This window comes from Peromyscus maniculatus, chromosome 7 (genome assembly GCF_049852395.1).
Source record: "Peromyscus maniculatus bairdii isolate BWxNUB_F1_BW_parent chromosome 7, HU_Pman_BW_mat_3.1, whole genome shotgun sequence".
Lineage (NCBI taxonomy): Eukaryota > Metazoa > Chordata > Mammalia > Rodentia > Cricetidae > Peromyscus > Peromyscus maniculatus.
Genome location: NC_134858.1, coordinates 53,306,167 through 53,325,335, shown reverse-complemented (window position 1 = coordinate 53,325,335; position 19,169 = coordinate 53,306,167). Strand labels below are relative to the sequence as shown.

General features: G+C 47.0%; 1 protein-coding gene across 2 annotated transcripts in view; it reads left to right on the top strand.

Moving 5' to 3' along the window:
* Peak1 (pseudopodium enriched atypical kinase 1) overlaps positions 1–12,644 on the top strand; it is a 225,918-nt gene extending 213,274 nt beyond the window's left edge. For both annotated transcript variants that reach the window (XM_006971552.4, XM_016004414.3), the window contains one exon: positions 6,114–12,644. In XM_006971552.4, the coding sequence (XP_006971614.1) occupies positions 6,114–7,277 (1,164 nt within the window). In that variant the 3' untranslated portion in view covers positions 7,278–12,644. The remainder of the gene's footprint in view (positions 1–6,113) is intronic.
* Positions 12,645–19,169: the final 6,525 nt, after the last annotated feature.

Genomic DNA, 19,169 nt, shown 5'->3' with positions numbered 1-19,169 from the left:
ATAGGGATGAAGAAAGGATAATTTAAAGGATATTTAGGAACAAAATCAATAGGAGGTGTAAATCATTTGGACATAAGGAGTTAAGGTAGCAGAGAAATCCAGAGTGAACTTGATGCTGAGCCAGATAGTAGAGCCACTCACCGGGAACAAAGACCGGAGAGGCGAGGGTGGGAAGAGTTCAGGGTTGGGAATTCATGGGCTAAGGCAACACCAATTATTCAGCCAGTGTAGACTGTAAGATTCCGAGAGATAAATGTGGGTCACACTGCAGGTGTGAGGTCAGCGGCTATGCAAGGTGGCTGCTGAAAATCAGCAGTTCAAGAAACCTTTGGGACAAAGAGTCCAGAGATAATAGTGACCAGCTCCATCGTATTCCTGCCACCCCTACCCCTGACTCTGCTCTTTCCTTAACTTGAGTATCTGTCACCAAAGGGGCAGCAAGCGGTAGGTCTTCTTTACAGGTCGCAGACAGTGAGGGCATTCTAGAAGGGTCAGTAATGATAGACGCGTGCTGTCTTTTCCTCCCCGGCTGCTTATAATGTGGCTGTGCCGTCACAGCCCCCCACAGTCTACTTTATAAAAGTTAGCTGTCTAGGTTGACATTCTTATTACAAACATAAATGCTTTATAATGACAAATTTGCCTCAAAGGTATGCAGAGCAGTTGCCATGAGCAACACATAAAATGAGCCCCTGAACTGAAATGAATGTTTGGAATCTTTTCAGATTGTGTGTGAGGAACCATTGTCCAGCTCAGGTTTCCTGCTGAGACCAGGCTGTGTACGTGTTGTGTGTTTGACCCGGGTCGAGGAAACTCTCGAGAAAGAGAGAGAGGATAATTTGACCCCGACCCCGGTTCTGTGTTTTGTTTTTCCATTTCCCAGCAGATAACCTGTCAGTGGTTAGAGTGTCTCCGCCCCTGTTTGGAAACGTTGTCAGATTGCTTCAGGATGCTGCGATGAAAAATGCTGGAGAATCGTCAGACTTGTTGGCTTACTTAGTTGATAGCAGCCAGATAGTCCTCCTCCTCTGTGTATTTATCAGCTCAAACATGTACGCACTTTCCCTTCAAGCCCCAATTTTCACACCAGTACACTATTCATGCTGCGGTCAAGGGTCGTGTACAGACCAGCTAGCTGTCCTTTTTTGGTGTTCCCCTGACCCCTCTGGAGAGTGCCTCGAGCAGGCGTGCCCTGTGAGCTGTTGAGCATGAAGCCCCCGTGCCCGGGATGGGCTCCTGGCCTGCTGGTGCTCTTCTCATCAAGGGCTCCCTTTACATGAATGACGAATCAACAGAAGGCAGGCAGGCAGACAGACAGACAGACCATGGTCTATGTTTCCACATGAGCCACCCTTCAGCAGCTGGATTGTGTTCTCCTGCAGTGTGCAGAGGTGCCTGGATGTTGATATTGCAGCTCCCTCTAGTGTCCCTGGGGTGCAGCCACCCAGTTTTCCTTCCAGTACAGAGAATGTAGACAAGCACAGAATCTGCCCAAATTGGCAGCATTTTAAGTTTGCTTTCCCATACAGTTTTCTCTTGTTGGGAATGTGAACTTTTCCTGAAGATAGGATAGCATCCTCATTCTGCTGTGTTTTTGTTACAGAGTGTGGGAGATGGGGCTCGGGTCCCTGTGGGAATAGTTCTTCTGAACACTCTCTCTGGAGATGCTCCTACTGGGGCCATCTACACTGATAAGGAAAGAATGTGAATTCTGCTCAAAAGAAATAAACGAAAATGAGAAGCTGAAAGGTTTACTTTGATACTGGGTAAAGGAATTTAAAAACAAACAAACCAAACCACTGGCAGTAAGACCTTCGTCCATTTATTCTGGGAAGAATAGTTTGTTCTCCAAATAACTTCTGAACTAGAAATTTATCATCTGAAGTCAGATCATTTTGAGGTATTTTTTTAATCTAAAGGAGTCAAGTTATTAATATTTGAAAAATGACTACTATGTAGTACATAGAATAATATTATATTCCTGCCTAAATTAACATCATTGCAGCCTCCATAATAAAGATTTATGAGCTACCTATCATGTGAAATCCTATTATGGAAATCTCCATAAGTCCATGTTGGGTTGTAACTGGCTTCACGGTTATAAACCTATTAAAAGTCCAGTACCTTTCCTCTCTTTTACGCTCCATTCTTCTCTCATTTTCATTTGCCCTTAAACTAGATTGACCCATTATTCTCCAGCCTGTCTGTGTAAATGCACAGATAAGGAAGTGCTGTTTGCTCAGGTTGCTCTCTGGGCAGGCCATTTTCCTTCCAAGCATCCAAAGTAGTGGAACAATTTATCACTTCTTCTTTATAAGTCACTCTGATCCTTTATCTCAAGTCGATCTTTGAAGCTAAACATAAATTCTAGTTGTAGAACCCATGTTCTTATCTACTTCCAAAACTTAGGAAGACTTTATATAAATATGTCTGACTACCTCTGTGTGTACATGCAGAGGAAATTACCATATCACATTTAGGCCATCTCCTCTACTCCTGATACTGAACCACCAGATGATGAGGGGGTTTTCCAGTGTAACTTGGCATAGGAAAGAGTAAAAACTTGGTTAAGCCATTTTCTCTTAAAAGTAGGTTGGCTTCCTTAGACAAGAACATAATGTTGACCTTGGCATAAATGGTGGTGACCTAGGCTGGGCATGGCTTGTAGCTATACTTGGGAATCTGAGGCGGGAGGATTACTTCATTTGAGACTAGCCTGGGCTCCATAGTGAGTTCCTGGCCAGTCCAGACTCTTCATAGGACACTATCTCAAAAAAACAAAACCAGAAGAACCTTTACCAGTCATTCATTAGTTGTCCTCCTCAGACTAGCAGCCAGAGAGCTCCACCCCTGTGGCAGGTAGCTCTCAGAACTTAAAGGAAAGAGTGGGTAGGACCGGGAAGGAGGGAAAACATGAACACTCTCACAGAGACAAACAGTATATATATTTTTTGCTTTGTTCTCTTTGAAAAAAAAATATGAAGATTCTGTAAGATTGCCTCCTTCCTAACATTTCCAGGTGGTCTGATTGGTTAGCAGCATTACATTTGTGTATCTTAGTCATGTGTAGATTTCTCAGCCGTGTGTAGATTTCCTTGATATACTTGATTCCATTTAATCTCTCCTACCACCTGTGAGGTAAGGTTTCCATATTCTGTATGGTGTTTGCTTTGTTAGGCAATCTGAGACCCAGAGGAATTGAGTGAGCATGCCCAAGGATACTTAGCTATTGGCAAGGCTAAATCCCAGGCCTAAGTCCTTGGGAGTGTCCTTTCTGTAACATGACAACTGAGTTTAATTTTCAGTTTCATTCAACCAAGCTCAGTGATATTTGGTAGACTTTTCAAAGACTGAGGAATTGGGACCCTGGAATCTCCATTTTAGCAGGCAATATGATATTGAGCAAATTATAAACTGCCAATGAGTTTAATGGTACTGTATACCAGATCTAACCCCACACACACACACAACTAAATTATGGCTAGTATAGGATTTTAAATACTTGGTGACACATAAACATGAAGTATTGCCATTGGTGCATTATAGAAGGAATTCGTGTGATTGATGAGCATATAGGATGTATTACACTGCATGTGCTCGAGACTGAGAGCTTTCCAAAGATAATGTTTTCACAAAGATATATGTTTGAACTTGAACTCTGCCTGAGGACATCTATTCCAAGACCAGAAGTTTGCTTTAAAAATAAATACAAAGCACTTTTCAAACTGATTAGGTAAGTATGTGGTAGAAGACTTGAAAGACCTTGGTTTTGGATGTCTCAGTAGGTATATATGGACTTACTTCCATGGCATGGGCCAGTGATATCAAGTCTCTAATTGTAGTAAGCATAGGCAATGAGAAAGAAATACTGTTCTCCCTGGAGACTCCCTTGCCCTTTTTTTTTCTTTTTAATATATCTATATGAATAGAAATCATTGCATGCTGCTTCTCCAAACAGGGCAGCCATCTGTATCTCCTAAGAGATCTGCAGTTTTCTTTTTAAGTAAAATGGATAAAATACAGTTTTTAAACTTGCTTTTTTTTTCATATCACTGTAACAAACAGGTAGCATCCGTACTACCAAGAGCACACGTGCTGCTGGGAGTCTGTGATACCTGACCCTAGCCTCTTGTGGTCTGTGAACCAGCAGTAGACTGCAGCTCCACTGTCAGCCTCTCCAGCCCCATGGGCTGATTCCATTTGGTTATGCTTTTACAGCCCTTGGAGATCGGAGCTGCTTTCTTGAGTCATGCCTACTTCATAGAATTTCTTCCAAAAGGTCTTACTGCCTGATGCTGGAATTACAGGGACGGGGAGGAGGAGGAAGAGCCAGGCTAGAAATTTCTACAGGAAGTAAGTGGAAATTGATTTTGCTCTTTGTGGTTGTCTTCTGGCTAGGTGAAGGGTAGAGTGGAAGAAGCTTTGGCACTACAGCACACTCAGCTCTGAAAACTATGAACATGCATTTGGACCTCACCCTTTCCTTTTCAGAAAAACATCAACTGGGCATGCAGAATTTCTTGGTGGTAGAAACATTCAAAATTCTTCCTTCTGGCTTTTTTGAAATTAAATTGTGTATTATCTATAATCACCATACTGTACAAGACATCTGAATCCATGCCTCCAACCTGTTTATATCTGTCGCCTAGCCTTCCCTCTGACGGCCACTGTTTCCCTCCCAGCTTCGAGACCATTCTTTAGGATCCACATCTGACCAAAATCATACTGTGGTTTATTTTACTTAGCAAATGACTTCTACTTCCATCTCTGTCATCACAAATGACAGAATGTTATTTTTTTTGTATATGTACCATATTTTATTTATCAGTCAGCAATTAATATAATTTCCATTTCTTGCCCATCAGTGGTAAACATTGGATGCAGATGTCCCTCCAACAGTACTATTTCCATTTCCTGTGGCTACACGGTGAGCTCACTAGGTCATATGGTGGCTCTGTTTTTCATTATTTGAGGCTATGCTCTGTTGTCTTCCACAATGACTGTGCTCCCTTATATTCCCACCAACTGTGTGCATGAGGTTCCTTTTCTGCATTCTCTCACCAACACTTTTCTTTTTGTAACAGCTCTTCTTTTTTTCTGTGGTTTATTTTTGCTACTTTTAATTACATATATGTGGGAAGTGAAGTGTGTACACGTGAGTGCAAGCACCCTCAGAGCCCAGAAGCATCTGGTCGTCCTGGAGCTGGAGTTCCAGGTGGTTGTGATCTTCATGGCTCAGGTGCTGGGAACTGAACTGTGGTCCTCTGCAGGAGCAGTTAGTTCCTAACTGGTGAGCTGTCTCTCCAGCCCCAGTAACAGCCATTCTAATGGAAGTGAGGTGACATGGTTTTGATTTACCTTTCCTTAGTGTGTGTGTGTGTGTGTGTGTGTGTGTGTGTGTGTGTGTGTGTGTCCATCCCACTGTGTGTCTTATGCTAATTATTTTTAATTGGATTATTCGAGTTTTAGTAATTTTTGTTATTGTTAGGTTTCTTGGTTGGTTGGTATTGTTTTTTATTTTGAATTTCTTATATGTTCTGAATATTGGCCTTTATCAGATGTGTAGTTTCAAATATATCTCATTGTTGTCTTCAGTCTATTGACTATTGACTTCGTGGTACAGAAGTGTTTTAGTTTGATGTAATCCCATTTGTCTATTTACGCTTTTGTTGCCTATTCCTTTGGAGTCTTGTGCACATCTTTTTTCCCCATTTTAACATCCTTTAGCCTTTCCCCTGCTTTCCTGCTGGTCTTGAGGTTGAGTCATTAATTCATCTTCAGTTGATTTGTAACTGGTGAGAACTTAGGGGTCGTTTCGCTCTTCGGCATGTGTACATCCAATTTCCCAGCACCGTTTGTTGAAACCCTCAGTCTCTTTTAAAGGGCTCATGTGAAAACATGCAGTGGAACACACAAAGCACCGAGCCCGACCTGGAATGTAGGGCTCCATGAGAAATGGCCGCTGCCAGCAGTGGTCACTCAGCGTAGGGCTGGCTGCCAAGACTCTTCTGAAGACTTCGCTATGTGACTCTTTACTCCTAATGAGTCTCCTTCCAGTCAGTGCCCCTCGCACATCCTGAGTCTAAGTCTAAGTGTTTCTTGCTCTCTTTCAGATCTGTAAGAGCAAAGCTCAGGAGTCTCAGCAGTATTACCATAGCTTGGCTGTCCGGCAGAGTCTGCCTGTGCATTTTAACATCCAGCAGGATTGTGGCCATTTCCTTGCTGAAGTCCCTAATCGTCTGCTTCCCTGGGAGGATCCTGATGCTCCTGAAAAGGTGGAGGACGAAACTGAAAACAGTGAGGAAGAGGTGAAAGCAGAAACTGCCGGGGAAAATCCCCAGCCCTGCTCCGAAACAGAGTCCTCCCAGAAAGAGAGCCACCAAGTCACGAACAGGAAGCAGAGAAGCCACGTTGTAGTCATCACCAGAGAGGTTCCCCATCTCACTGTGGCCGACTTTGTGCGAGATTCTCTGGGCCACCATGGGAAGAGCCCTGACTCGTATGAGAGGCAAGTGTGCCTGCTGCTCTTACAGCTGTGCTCTGGCCTCGAGCATCTCAAGCCCTACCATGTCACTCACTGTGATCTGCGCCTGGAGAACTTGTTGCTTGTCCAGCACCAGCCTGGGGGAGGTGCCCAGGGCCCTTTGCCTGCAGATCCTTGCCCCACCTCAGCTTGTCCCACAAGGCTCATCGTGAGCAACTTTTCTCAGGCCAAGCAGAAGAGCCATCTGGTGGATCCCCAGATCCTCCGAGACCAGTCCCGCCTTGCCCCAGAGATCATCACAGCCACCCAGTATAAAAAGTGTGATGAATTCCAGACAGGCATCCTCATCTACGAGATGCTGCACCTGCCCAACCCTTTTGATGAGAACCCAGAGCTGAAGGAGAAGGAGTACACACGCACAGATCTGCCTCGAATCCCTCTCCGCTCCCCTTATTCTTGGGGCCTGCAGCAACTCGCTAGCTGCCTCCTAAATCCCAACCCTTCTGAGCGGATCCTCATTTCTGACGCCAAAGGCATCCTCCAGTGTCTGCTCTGGGGCCCCCGTGAAGATCTCTTCCAAACCTTCACCACCTCTGCAACCCTGGTACAGAAGAATGCTCTGCTACAGAACTGGCTGGACATCAAGCGAACACTGCTGATGATCAAGTTTGCCGAGAAGTCCCTGGACAGAGAGGGGGGCATCAGCCTCGAGGATTGGCTTTGTGCTCAGTATCTGGCTTTTGCCACTACAGACTCCCTGAGTCATATTGTAAAAATCCTGCAACACCGTTAATGTGGCCTGGACACTGTTCCTGCTATTAAATATTTCCACCTTCTTCATGTTACCCTCATGTCCCTGTCCTAGTACTCACTCAGAATTCAAGGAAAGGACAGAAGGCTAACCTGCTGCTGTCCTTGTCCACAAGCAGAGGGGGCCATTCAGCAAGGTCATCCGCAGCTTTACACAGTGAGAAGCCGAGCGTCTCCTTACTGTACAGAAATTCAACTGTGCAGTCACCTTCCTTGGAACATTTGTCATCTGGTCCCACAGATATGGGGGTCAAAAATGAAATGCACATCCAAGAAGGACCAGCTCCAGTGGAGTGAACTCAGTAAGCTGTGTCCACCTCCTCCGTAACTCGGAAGCTCGCCTGTCTTCATTAGCTGGCAGCACACATGTCACCAACCTCAGCTGTCATCCAGTAACGCCCTCCCAGCCGCTTCCTCCTCCTCTACCATATCAATAACTGCTTCTTCCCCAGGAGGGCGTGCCATTTTGCTTCTCAGCTCAGTTTTAGTCACTGGGGACTCAGCCTTTGTCCTGGCGTCCAGGGAAAGGAGAGATCTCCGTCTGTTGGATCATGGGTCGTCCATTTCCATTTTTGTTCTTACTAAATGTGTACCCTGCTCAGAGAGCAAGCTGACAGTCACAACCCTGCTGCCACTGCTTGGCTGTCCTTCACCTCAGCTCTGTCCCAGCCTGCTGAAGTTTGGGTTTATCATCCACTCTTTGTGACCCGTTAGAGAGCTGACTGAAGGTGATGTCACCAATGCCTCAGCAGGATGGAACGCAGGTCAGAGCTTATGAATAGTTGGCAGGACATGAGGAAATGATGTCCTTGTGTGTGCAATTCTCCAGGGGCCCTCAGGGAACAGACTTTCAAGTACTGTTCTTTGATTACGATCAGGCCTATCAGCATGGCAGCCAGGGCTGGTGGTGCCTGCCTCAGTTTCCCCCACAAGCAGTAAGCGGCCACCTCCCTTCCATCAGTAGCCAGTATTAACCACCCTGCCAAATGCTGTAGACAATAGCTCTGAACGAAATGGCTGTCCACTTAGCATTAACATCACCCTAGAAAGCACCTCAGAGCCGGCTGTTGGAATGGCCAGAAGGCAGGGGAGGAGGGAAAGGCCACTAAGATGGCTGACCTGCTCCTAAGAATGTCAGCCTCTTCCGGAAAGACTGCCTTCCAGAGTGAGTGGCACATTGCTCCTGAGACTTTGCAGTGGACCTGGAGCTCAGCTCACAGGAAGGCTGATGGCTGCAGTGGATGGCTGAGAGCTGTTCCCGTGGGACTTGTACTATCCCATGAATTATGTGCAATTTTTGTATGTATTTTTAATCTGTATATTACAGTGTTTATGTTGCAACTTGACCTGAGTGAGAACTACAGAAACCTTCCTTTCTTCCCTTGGCACACACTTGCGCTAAGAAGCAAGTATTCTTTCCACCTGTGTGTGTATGTATGTTCATACACTTGTTTTCTTCAAAACTGTGAGTATCTGTTTACATCAACCTCGAAATCCCAAGAGTCACTTGAATGGTAAGTGTGTACACACGGGTGCCTGTGTGCATGCGCGTGCTGGAGATAGAGGCCAGGCCTCCAGGGAAGCAGCCTGTAGTGGGGTTGACATGTTCTCTGCACCCTGCCAGTGAGGATCCCCGGGGAGCCCTTATCCACCAGCACAGAGTCATCTTAAAGCCAAGACTGATTGTGCAGTATTACTTGGGTGGCACCTTAGTGGCCTTGGAAATTTCTAGACTTTTAACATTTTTAACAGCCTTTCATGTGATTCACCCTTCTCAAAGAGGATTGAAAAAGGAGAATGTATTTTATTATGCATTTTTAAAGAGAATAATATTTGTGAGGTTGCATATGGAGGATGGCCTTGTGTTCCTGGGTAGCACTCTGAACTCCCAGGAAAGAGGGCCAGTTGGCCCGCAGAGAGTCTTGTCTCTTCTGGATAGCATGACCGTGGAGTGGGCAGCCATGAGTCATGGCTGTATTGTGCCTAGCAGGCTGGGGTTTGATTCATCTTTCATAGCCCATGTGCACATAACTCCCTGCCTAATTATGCACTGAACTGGCAGCATAAAGACCACTGGCCACGTCAGCTGGCACAGTCCTTCACTTCCCACGATGTTTGCAAATTGAGACATACCTTCTCAATGTCACTCTCATGGTGCCTTGCCCATGTAAATCTGAATGTTGACTATTTAATGAGGTTACATATTTAATGCAGAATGTTCCCTAGTCCCTCTGTTTGTTCTGTCTGTAGGTATCTTTTCCCCCCTATTATCTTGGGTCCAGCCTTCTTTCACGCTGCGGTAGAACAAGCATGCGCACTTCCACTACCACGTCTCACCGTACTGGTAAACCGAGCACTCTTCATTCCACGTGTCTCTTACTGTTCTTGTGTCCACACTAGTGAAGGGCAAAAATGAAAGCCAGCTAACTAGAGAAGGGCCTCGGGCTTCCCAGAGACAGGTGGCTGTGTTACTTGCCTCTGGGAGATGGCTGCAGAATGTGATGGAGAGGGAAGAGGGTGTCCTGGGTTAGGTCGGAACAGAGACAAGAACTGTATTCTAGGTAAGGAGCCCATCAGGTGGTCCTCTGAGCATTTCTCAAAATAATGAAATTCAGTCAATGTAGCTTTATCATAGAGTCTTTATATTCCCATTTTAATGCATTCATCAACTGGAAGGAAACCCTACCCTCTGCAGACACATACACACATTTTATATATACATATATTATGAGTTTTCGAGTATCACTAGTATAGCACTTGAAGTTTTCACATGTAGTATCTGTCCTGACCGGATATTTTTTCTTTTCTATTAAAGTCTATGCCCTAGGTTCTTCCATCATGTTGAGAGTGTGAACAACTGAGCCCCTATTGGAGCTTTTCCTTAAGCCACATGCACACTCTTCAGCACATGTGGGTGGTAGAGAAACAGGACTGTGGCTAGAGCAGGCTAGAGTAAATGTCTCTCAGAGTGCCTTGTTAGCATAGTAACCTAACCATGGGAAGAAGAATCATTTCGCGGAGAGGCAGCCGCCTGTGCCACAGAGGAAAGCCCTCTGGGGGCGTGTACACCCACGTAGTGTGCAAAAGTTCACCATAAAAGACAGCACGTAGATGAGCAAATGAGCAACAAAACCTGTGAGAGACGACATGGGATTGGTGCAAATCCCCACCCCAAGCTGAGCTAGACTGGAGACAGCGATGGCCATGGGTTCCAGGATCTGCTCTCAAGAGATGGGCTGGAGGAGGTCATGGGGGATGTGCACCCGTGCTGCCAGCCTGCCGGTGCTGAGGGCCAGGAAGTGCATCCTCAAGAACTAGTCAGAGCAGCTTCCCACCGTCAGAGGTGCCAGTTCTGCCTCCGAGCCCAGTGTGTGTTCACGAACATGGACATCTAAACCTCTAGGAAGGTTGATGTTTCTAAGAGTAAAGCCTCTGCTATCACTAAGTCCCATGGAAGATCTTGAAGCCACAGAGTAGTAGGTCATGGGAGGCTTACACTCAGCTCTCCAAGTTTAATTTATCCAGTACTGGAAAATCACCAGACATTAGCTGGTGACCTGCAGTCAGGAGTTTCCCATAGCTTTTACCCAGAGTGATCTGAAAAGATACAGGCTAGTCTCAAAGACTAGGATGGAGTTTGGAGGCTTCATTGTATTTCAAGTAATTCTGGGGATAGAAAGCGGACACACACTCAGAAACAGGACAGGAGGGACTCAGCTCCCTGGGCCAACTCCACGGCATGCTTGTCGTTCCCCTCGCTGGTGGGTAAGGTGAGATTCGGATCCAGCCTGATAAGTGAACAGGACGGCTGCCCAGAAAACTGCATCATTAGATTTACCTCACTGAAGCCCGTCTTCTCAAAGGCCCAGTGTGCTGGACTGAGACAAGTGCTACCCCTGAAGTGTGCACTGCAGTCCATGTGCCCACACTCACAGCCGTGCAGAGGTGGGACAAAGCCAATGCCCCAAGGGAAGTCAGAAGAGCCATAATGCAAGATCCTAGACAGGTTATACCAAAGAAGTCAAGCCTTTCATCCTGCTTCTCAGATGACGGGGCTGAGCTGTGACAGATGCCTGAGGAAGGGAATTGGCAACACATTCCATGTTCAGGGTATTCAACTGCTAAGTCCATCCTCAAACAAACAAACAAACAAACGAAAAAGCTCCTATTATTTTCAAGCAGTCCATTTTGTGCATCAGGAGAAAAAAGAAGGTGACGGTGGGAGCAGGGGCATGGGAGCAGCCAGAGCAGAGCGAGATGCTCCGGTATCTAAGAAGGAACTCTTAGCCAGCTTGTAGCCCAGACCTTAAGCCTGGGAACACCTTGTCTGTAATATTGAAAGCTTGGGTTTGAGGTGATTTTTTTTTTCTTTAAAAAAAAAAAAAAGAAGGTGCTTTCAAAAGGTTTGTCTAAAGAGCTCTTGGGAAATTTCTTCACACACTGTACCATTTCATGAACCTCCCTACGAAGGTGACTGTCGACAGAACACCATCATCTAATGTGTATAAGTACCCAGACTGTCCAAGGTGCTAACACAGCTGTCAAACACCACCCTGCAGCTGTTTCCAAGTCGAGACCTCTGCATCCGCTGCCACTGGAAATAGTGTCCACCTAGATGGGCCACAGGGGTCTGCATTCAGAACATCCTTTAATACCGTCCCCTCCAAGAGCCTCTCCATCTGTTCCTGCTCCCCACCCATGGTTTTTTAAATCAAGAAAGTTTCAGGGAATCAAAAGAGGTTGGGTTTTGTTTTTGTTTTGTTTTTTAACCCAGCAGAGTTGCAGAGTTCTATATTTTACTATGAATATTGTTGTGGTACAGAAAATCCACCTCGCCCGTTGGCTTGTGGCTACTGTGTGTGTCTGCACTCTTGGTGACTTGAATGTTGAGCCAGCCCCGTGGCTTCAGTGTAGTGTCGTTGAGAGATTGAACCACACAGCTTTGGGAAGCCCACTCAGATTGTTCCTTGCTTACTCCCGTTCCCTCACCGATTCTAGGGGGTGTTGTGTGTGAACACACTGGGTTGGGTTTTCTGTCCATGGTGGAGGGCGTTTTATTGGGAGAAGGACACAGAAGCAAGATGTCGCCTGTCTCAGTGATTTGAATCATGACGGTCCGTACCTAACCTCTAATTCTCCGTAGCACTGCCCACACTCTGTATTGGAACATCTTGTTTCTCTTCCGCCAGCGCTTTGCCCCTCCCCTTACATATTTTACAGTTGTAGAAATCAATAACAGGTCCCCTGTGCCACCAGTGGCGCCGCCCTTTGGTTTGCTGTGGTACTTTGCTGTGTACTCTGTGGCCTCACGTTACTGTGTAAATAAATTCAGTTTAATATACACTAAAAACCAGACTTCAAGTACTTGTCCTTCAGCGTCTTGTTCATGGTGACACACGGGTGCAGGTTTGGCTGCAGATGCGGTTCTCTTACTCATCCCCAAGATGGCTGCCTATCCTTAAAAGAGGCAGGGGTAGCTAGCCTCTAGCCAACATGCCCTCTGCCTCCTGCCCCCATCTCTGACTGGCAGACTTGCTTCTCTTCAGTGCCTCTGTAATTGGAGAAAAGGAGAGCGAGTGGAGGCGGCTGCCTGTTTGCTGGGTGAGGTCGCCCCCTGGTGTCCAGTCATCACAGGCTCCCTGGTTAGAGAGGCTTGGCCAGCAGCAGGTTTGGGCTGGCTCCTCCAGGGGAAGTCAGCTGCACAGGGACCAGCCTGTACATCTCCAGAACTCACATGCCCCAGGCCTGTTCCTTAAGGTACATTGTCACCCAAGACCTCCTTCCAAAGGCAGACAGGTACAGCGGAGGCCACCGGGTTCAAGCGAGAAGACAGCGTCAGCAGCGCAGTAACAGCTGCCACATGGTTGGAGCAGCAGAGCTGAAAGTGCAGGCGTGTGGACTCAAAACCAAACCTCAGCTCTCACTCCCTCCACTGCCGCCGTGGTGGACAGTCTCCACAGAACGTCTATGCTCGTCTCCGCCTGCAAGCCCTCTAGGATTTGCGAACGTTGTTCTTAAGGCTTACCCCAGAAAGGTAGCTGCCAGGCTTGGGTCTTATGTGGCCGAGGTACAAACTCCATGTGAATGTGGGCTATAAACTGTTTCCTGCATTCAGGAAGAAGAGACGTCGCCCAGGAGACACAGGCTTTGCATACTGCTTGGGCTGGGGAAGGGGGATATGTAGTAGCCATTGGGTCCTAGAGGTCAACAGAGAATGCTGTCCAAGGATCGGGTGACTGCCTAACACTAGTTGGCTACCTAAAAGGATATGGGACCTGGAGGTGGTAGGCCAGTCCGCATTGGCTTAACCCGAGTCCCAGGAGGCCGAGAGGTTGGAGGAGACGGGCCATTTAACCCTGGTCATTAGCGTTCCTGCCGAGTCACTTTCCAACCCACGCCACAGAGACGCTCATTCCTTCCCTACCTGGAACGCACGGCTCCCTGCAGCTCTGAGGAGAGTGCCTTCGACTCGCAGCCCGCTCTCTGCAGCCCAGCCAGGAGGCTCCTGCACTCCACGAGGGACGGAGCTTCATTAGTACTTTAGGAGCCAGGAGCCGCAGTTGGCAGATCACAAGTTGTCATTAAAAGCAGCTCAAGGCAATTACAGCTAAAACTTAAAAATTGGATTTCACGCTGGGTGGGGGCCTGGAGAGGGGCCTGGTTGCTAAGCTCCAACTCAAATGTGCAAAACTCTAAGGAAACAGGTTGTCTGAGCATGACAGGGCTTTTCCAAATACCAGATAACCCTCTGCTGTGTGCACGCACCGCCCAATAATCACTGGCTCATTTGGCCTCTGGAAGGGATGTGAAAGCTGCTGCAATAAAAAGATGGCTCGGCAGTTCAGAAAGTTCTCCAGTTAATATTGTTCTTGAGAGGACCAGAGTTCAGTTCCCAGCACTCATCAGGTGGTTCACAACTGCCTCCTCCTGTAGCTCCATCTCCAGGAAAACTCACACAGACACATACAACACATAACTTCAAAACAATAAAAGTTTCAAGATTACAAAACTAGAGCAATAAAAATAAAATTCATTTTTTAAAATATGAGCAAGACTAGGGGGTCTCTGGGAAGTCCATAAGCAAAGTGTTTAGGAGCCTCTAGAGGAGTAACTTGCCTGCTGGGAGGGGAGCACAGGGACCTGTGGATTGGTCCCCACCACCACCCACTGCTCACCAGTCAGTGCTTGAGCCAGAGTCCGAGGGAGGGCCGGACACCTTCAGGCCAAGCTGGAGGGATGGTTCAGCCGGTAAGAGCATTTACTGCTGTTGCAAAGGAGCCCAGCTTGGCTCCTGGTACCCGTGTCCGATGGTTCACAACCACCTGTAACCGCAGCTCCCGGAGATCCAAGTCCCCTCAGGTATCTGTACTCATGGATAGACACACACATACATCTGATTTAAATCTTTTAAGTTTAAGAACAGTTTTTAAAAATACTTCAGACCTTATAGTTATTCTTCCACTCTCCTGCTCACCAAGAGCATTTCCTGGCCTCCCCCTCCAGCAGGTGTGGGTGTCTGACCTCTCCCCCACCTCTTTATGACCTAGTTCCTGCCTCTTCATCTCCCTCTCTTCCCCCTTTCCTTTCCCTTCCCTCTCTGATGTCTCCCACAGGCCTCATGATGCAGGGTAAGCACTCAGCCCCTGGTCCACACCCCTCCCCACTCCCCATCTTGACCTGTGCCGACTCCAGCCCCAGTCTTACTGGCCTGGCCCAGCAGATACTACCGCCTGATGCTGGTACAGAGTCTGCCATGGGCACCTCTCCTCCCATCCGGAGGGGCTGAGCTTCCTGGCTCCTCCCACAGACTCTCCTTGCTCTTTGGCCTTCCAAAGACTGGACAAGCAGCCTCTTCCAAGAACCTCAGTGCACTGCTCCAGAGAGCCCCAAGCTGTAGCCCAGAATTAACTTTTCCATGCAAGCGTTTCATATGCACTCGTGTACACACACACACACACACACACACACACACACACACACACACACACTCACACTCACATACACACACACACACATGGGATCTCACTTTTATTCAGCCACCTATATGATGGTTCCATTTCCATAAGGGAAATTTTTTTTGGGGGGGGGCAGGGGGGTTGTTTTTGTTTTCACTGTTAAAGTGCTGATGTGAAGCTAGATCTGCATGATCTCCTGTGGTGCTTTCTTGTCCACCCCACTGCCCCCAGCTGTGCCTCCAGGACACCAGACCTGTAAGAGCTAGGAGAACAAGGGAAGCTGTAGAGGCTTAGAGGAGACTTCCTTCCCTCCCTCCTTCCTTCCTTCCTTTCTTCCTTCCTTCATTTTTTGTGTTTCTGCTTGCTGGTGCCACGTGCTGAGCAAGAGTCCCACTCCAACTTTGTCAGGGTCAAAGCCGAGCCTCAGCCTGCCCAGCTTGCTAGTCAGCGTCTCATGAGCCTTCATCTTGTACCCTGGTTTCGTTCCGGTGGGTAGGCATTCGCTCCACCAGTGAGGCTGGCCAACCAAGGCCTCTTGGCGTGGCAGAGAGCGCGAGTGGGAAGAAGAGGGGCTCCAGAGGGCCAGCTGAACTGCCGGCCAGGCTCAGGCATTGGTGTGGACACAACAGTGGGGCACACTTGCCTTCCTACTCTGCTCCGCAGGTGAGAGGAGGGAACACCTAGCTTGTCACCACACCCAGAGCGTCCCCCTAGCAGGCATCTGCTTGCTGTGACTCTCCCCTCCAGGGCCCCCAGGCTTCTGGACACAACTACTAAGAGGACAGAAACCAGTGGCCAATTCTTACTCTCTGTCTTTCTTTCTGTAGTGGTGGGGTGATCTGCCCCCGCCCCAAGCCCTCCGTTGATGTACAGGCATCAATCAAGACTAAAACTATCAGCTCCTTGTTTGCCTAAATACCACACACACACACACACACACCTCTGTAGGGTTCTACTTACAAGAAAGTGTCATTTCTATGGCCAGGACTCTGCATAGTGCTTTGCTTACTTACAGTATGTCAGGCTTCCTGAAAGGCAGCTTTCTCACTGCAAATAGCAATAGGTATACCACATGGGGCTTGTATTAACATTGCTACTCTGGCATCCAGTCACAAACTGACTGATGACCGAATAGTCAAATATGGAGAGCTGGAAGAAAAGCTCAGGGTGTTGGACAGTGCTCACCTGGCATGTTCAAGGCCCTGAATTTGATTTCTAGCACCATTTTAAAAAATGAAATTCCAAAGATGTACATGAAGAAATAAAATATGAGAAACCTGAAAGCTTCTGAAACCTGTTCCATGAGAATTACAGAGATGAACTATCAGATTGCCTTCTCAGATATCTTAATGAAATTTGGATTTAGAATATCAGTACGTTTTTTGCTAGGGGAAGAAATCACAAAATGGTTCCCCAAATCACTTGGAAGAATGAGTAGAAGAATCATAGAAACTGCCAAGAGACTCAAGCTTTGAAAAGGTTTGATAAATAAAACCCCCTGTGGCACAGTGTCCTAGTTGGGTTACCATTGCCGTGGTGAAATGCCCACCAAAAGCAACTTGGGAGGGAAGGGCTTATTCCACCCACAGTTCGATATAACAGTTCCTCATTAGAAGCAGGGAGGGCAGGAACTCACACAAGGCAGGAACCTGGAGGCAGGAGCTGATGCAGAGGCCATGAGGAGTGCTGCTTACTGGCTTGCTCCTTGTTGCTTGTTCAGCCTGCTTTCTTATAGAACCCAGGACCACCTGCCCAGGCTGGCCCTACCCACAATGAGATGGGCCCTCCCATATCAACTTAAGAAAATGCCCTGCAGGCCTGCCTGTAGCCAGATATTATGAAGGCATTTTCTCAATTGGGGTCCCCTCCTCTCGATGACTCTAGCTTGTGTCAAGTTGACATAAAACTAGCCAGCACATACAGTTACAAGGGCAAGCAGATCAATATAACAGAATAGGTAACCCAGAGTGAAGGGTCGGGCAAAGTGGAATATAGAGTAAGACATTGTATAGGAAAGAAAGTCTCCAATATGCTGTTCACAACTGTGTAGCTGTTCAGAAAAGAATTATTCTGCATACTGTAGACCAATATAAACCCAAATAGATCAAACAGAATTACACACCACTGAGGAAAGAAAAGAAGAAAAAGGTCCCTAAGAACTCGAAAGAAGGCTAAGTCAATATGTGTTTTATCTTGTGTCAAAAAAGGATTTTCTAAGCTAGAAAGCAATGGGAGGCATCTGAAAGGAGAAGATCAATAGGTTTGACTGAAGATGATAAACCTTTGCCCACTGAAAACATTAGAAAGCAAATTGAAAAGTAAATAACCAGGAAAGCTATTTGAAGAAATGCAACAGTCACAGGTTAAAATCCTGAGTTATAAAGAGCTCGTGTAAATTATTAGGAACATAAGATACGAGGAGGCAGAGCAGACAGTCAGGGAAACACAGCAGTTTAACCTTCCAGGGAATGAGAGAAATGAAAGACTAAGATGGTATGCCTTAACAGCATTTGAGTTTCCAGTCATAAATACCAGCTCTGCTAGACACTCGGGAGAACAGAGCTGACCTGCTAGGTCCTTGTTCAGGAATGCCCATCCACTGACATGCTGTCCAAGCCTGTCTTTATTTTTTTAATGACGACCATATTGCTGGCATCTCATCATCTATCAAATGGACAAAGCTAATTTTAGGGCTGGTACTCAGCACAGGTGCCAGTGTATATGTTAAGTCTGTGTCAGGGCAATTCAGCTGGATGAAGGGGCCTAACTCAGCTTCTGATGCTGACCCAGGAGACAGCATAAGACAAAGACTTCACATCGTCCAGATAAAGCACCAAAGCCCCACACATCATTCAGGAAGAGGGCCTCTGTGGCCTCACAGCCCGAGGACTGCAGAAGCCTCTCTTCAAAGGTTCCCCATTACTGGGAGCTTTTTTTGTGGTGGAAGATGAGCTTCCAAGAGCTGTCTGTCCACATTTGGACCCAAGGTCCAACCCACTAACTAACCCTGTGTCCCCAGGTATCCTCCGATCCTTGCTTGAAGGAGGATTCCTATTTCACAGGGTTTCGTAAAGATGAAGGGACACAGTCCAGCCAGGTTTAGTGCTGGGCAAAGGTAGGTGTTGAAATTTGTAAGCTCAGAAGGACAAACCAAGTGGGTTTTGCTTTCTGTTTTTATGACCAAGGAGGGATTTTTAGAACAAAGGCAGTGTGAATTCACATACACATCATGGGAGTCAGGGAACTGCTTGCAGCTTTTGAATGGCAGTTTCTCAAGCTTGCCAAGTTGCCTCCTGGCTGGGTTTCAGAAATCCCTTGTTAACAGTCCCTCCTGCTCAAGGTGACACGGCACATCAGAGGGAGAAATGGACCCAGACCCTTCCCTGAGGGGTGTCAGGCATGATCGGGGGCTGGGGAGGGGGAGGGGCTGCAGTTAAAAAGACAGTAAGGATAAAGGCAACTCTCAGGGCTGTTTTTAGTTCTTAGAGAGTCATTGAATCCAGGGGCATTCCCTCAGACACACCCCCACCCTACTCCCCATGTAAAGGGGCTCAGTCAGGTCACTCACCTAACCAGCTGCCTTCCCTGGCCCTGCCTTAGTGAGTGCCGCCCACATAAAAGCTAGCATTTCAGCCCCTGGGACACTGCCTTGACATAATAAACACCATGGTTGAATGTACTCTGTTTCAGGGGAAGTCATTAAACTACTTTTGTGGAAACATTTTAATTGAATTAGATTGTTTTCTGATTGTAATAAATGCTAATTAATTGAGTGGGCTGGGTGTCCTCAGACCTGACTGGCTTCTCTCATTTAATTAAGAGGTAAGTGTGGACTTAATATCTTTTTGCTGTAAGTCTGTGGTTTGAATTTATTTTTTTTTGTGCAAATAATGTGATCTTGCAAACGTAGCAAACAGAGT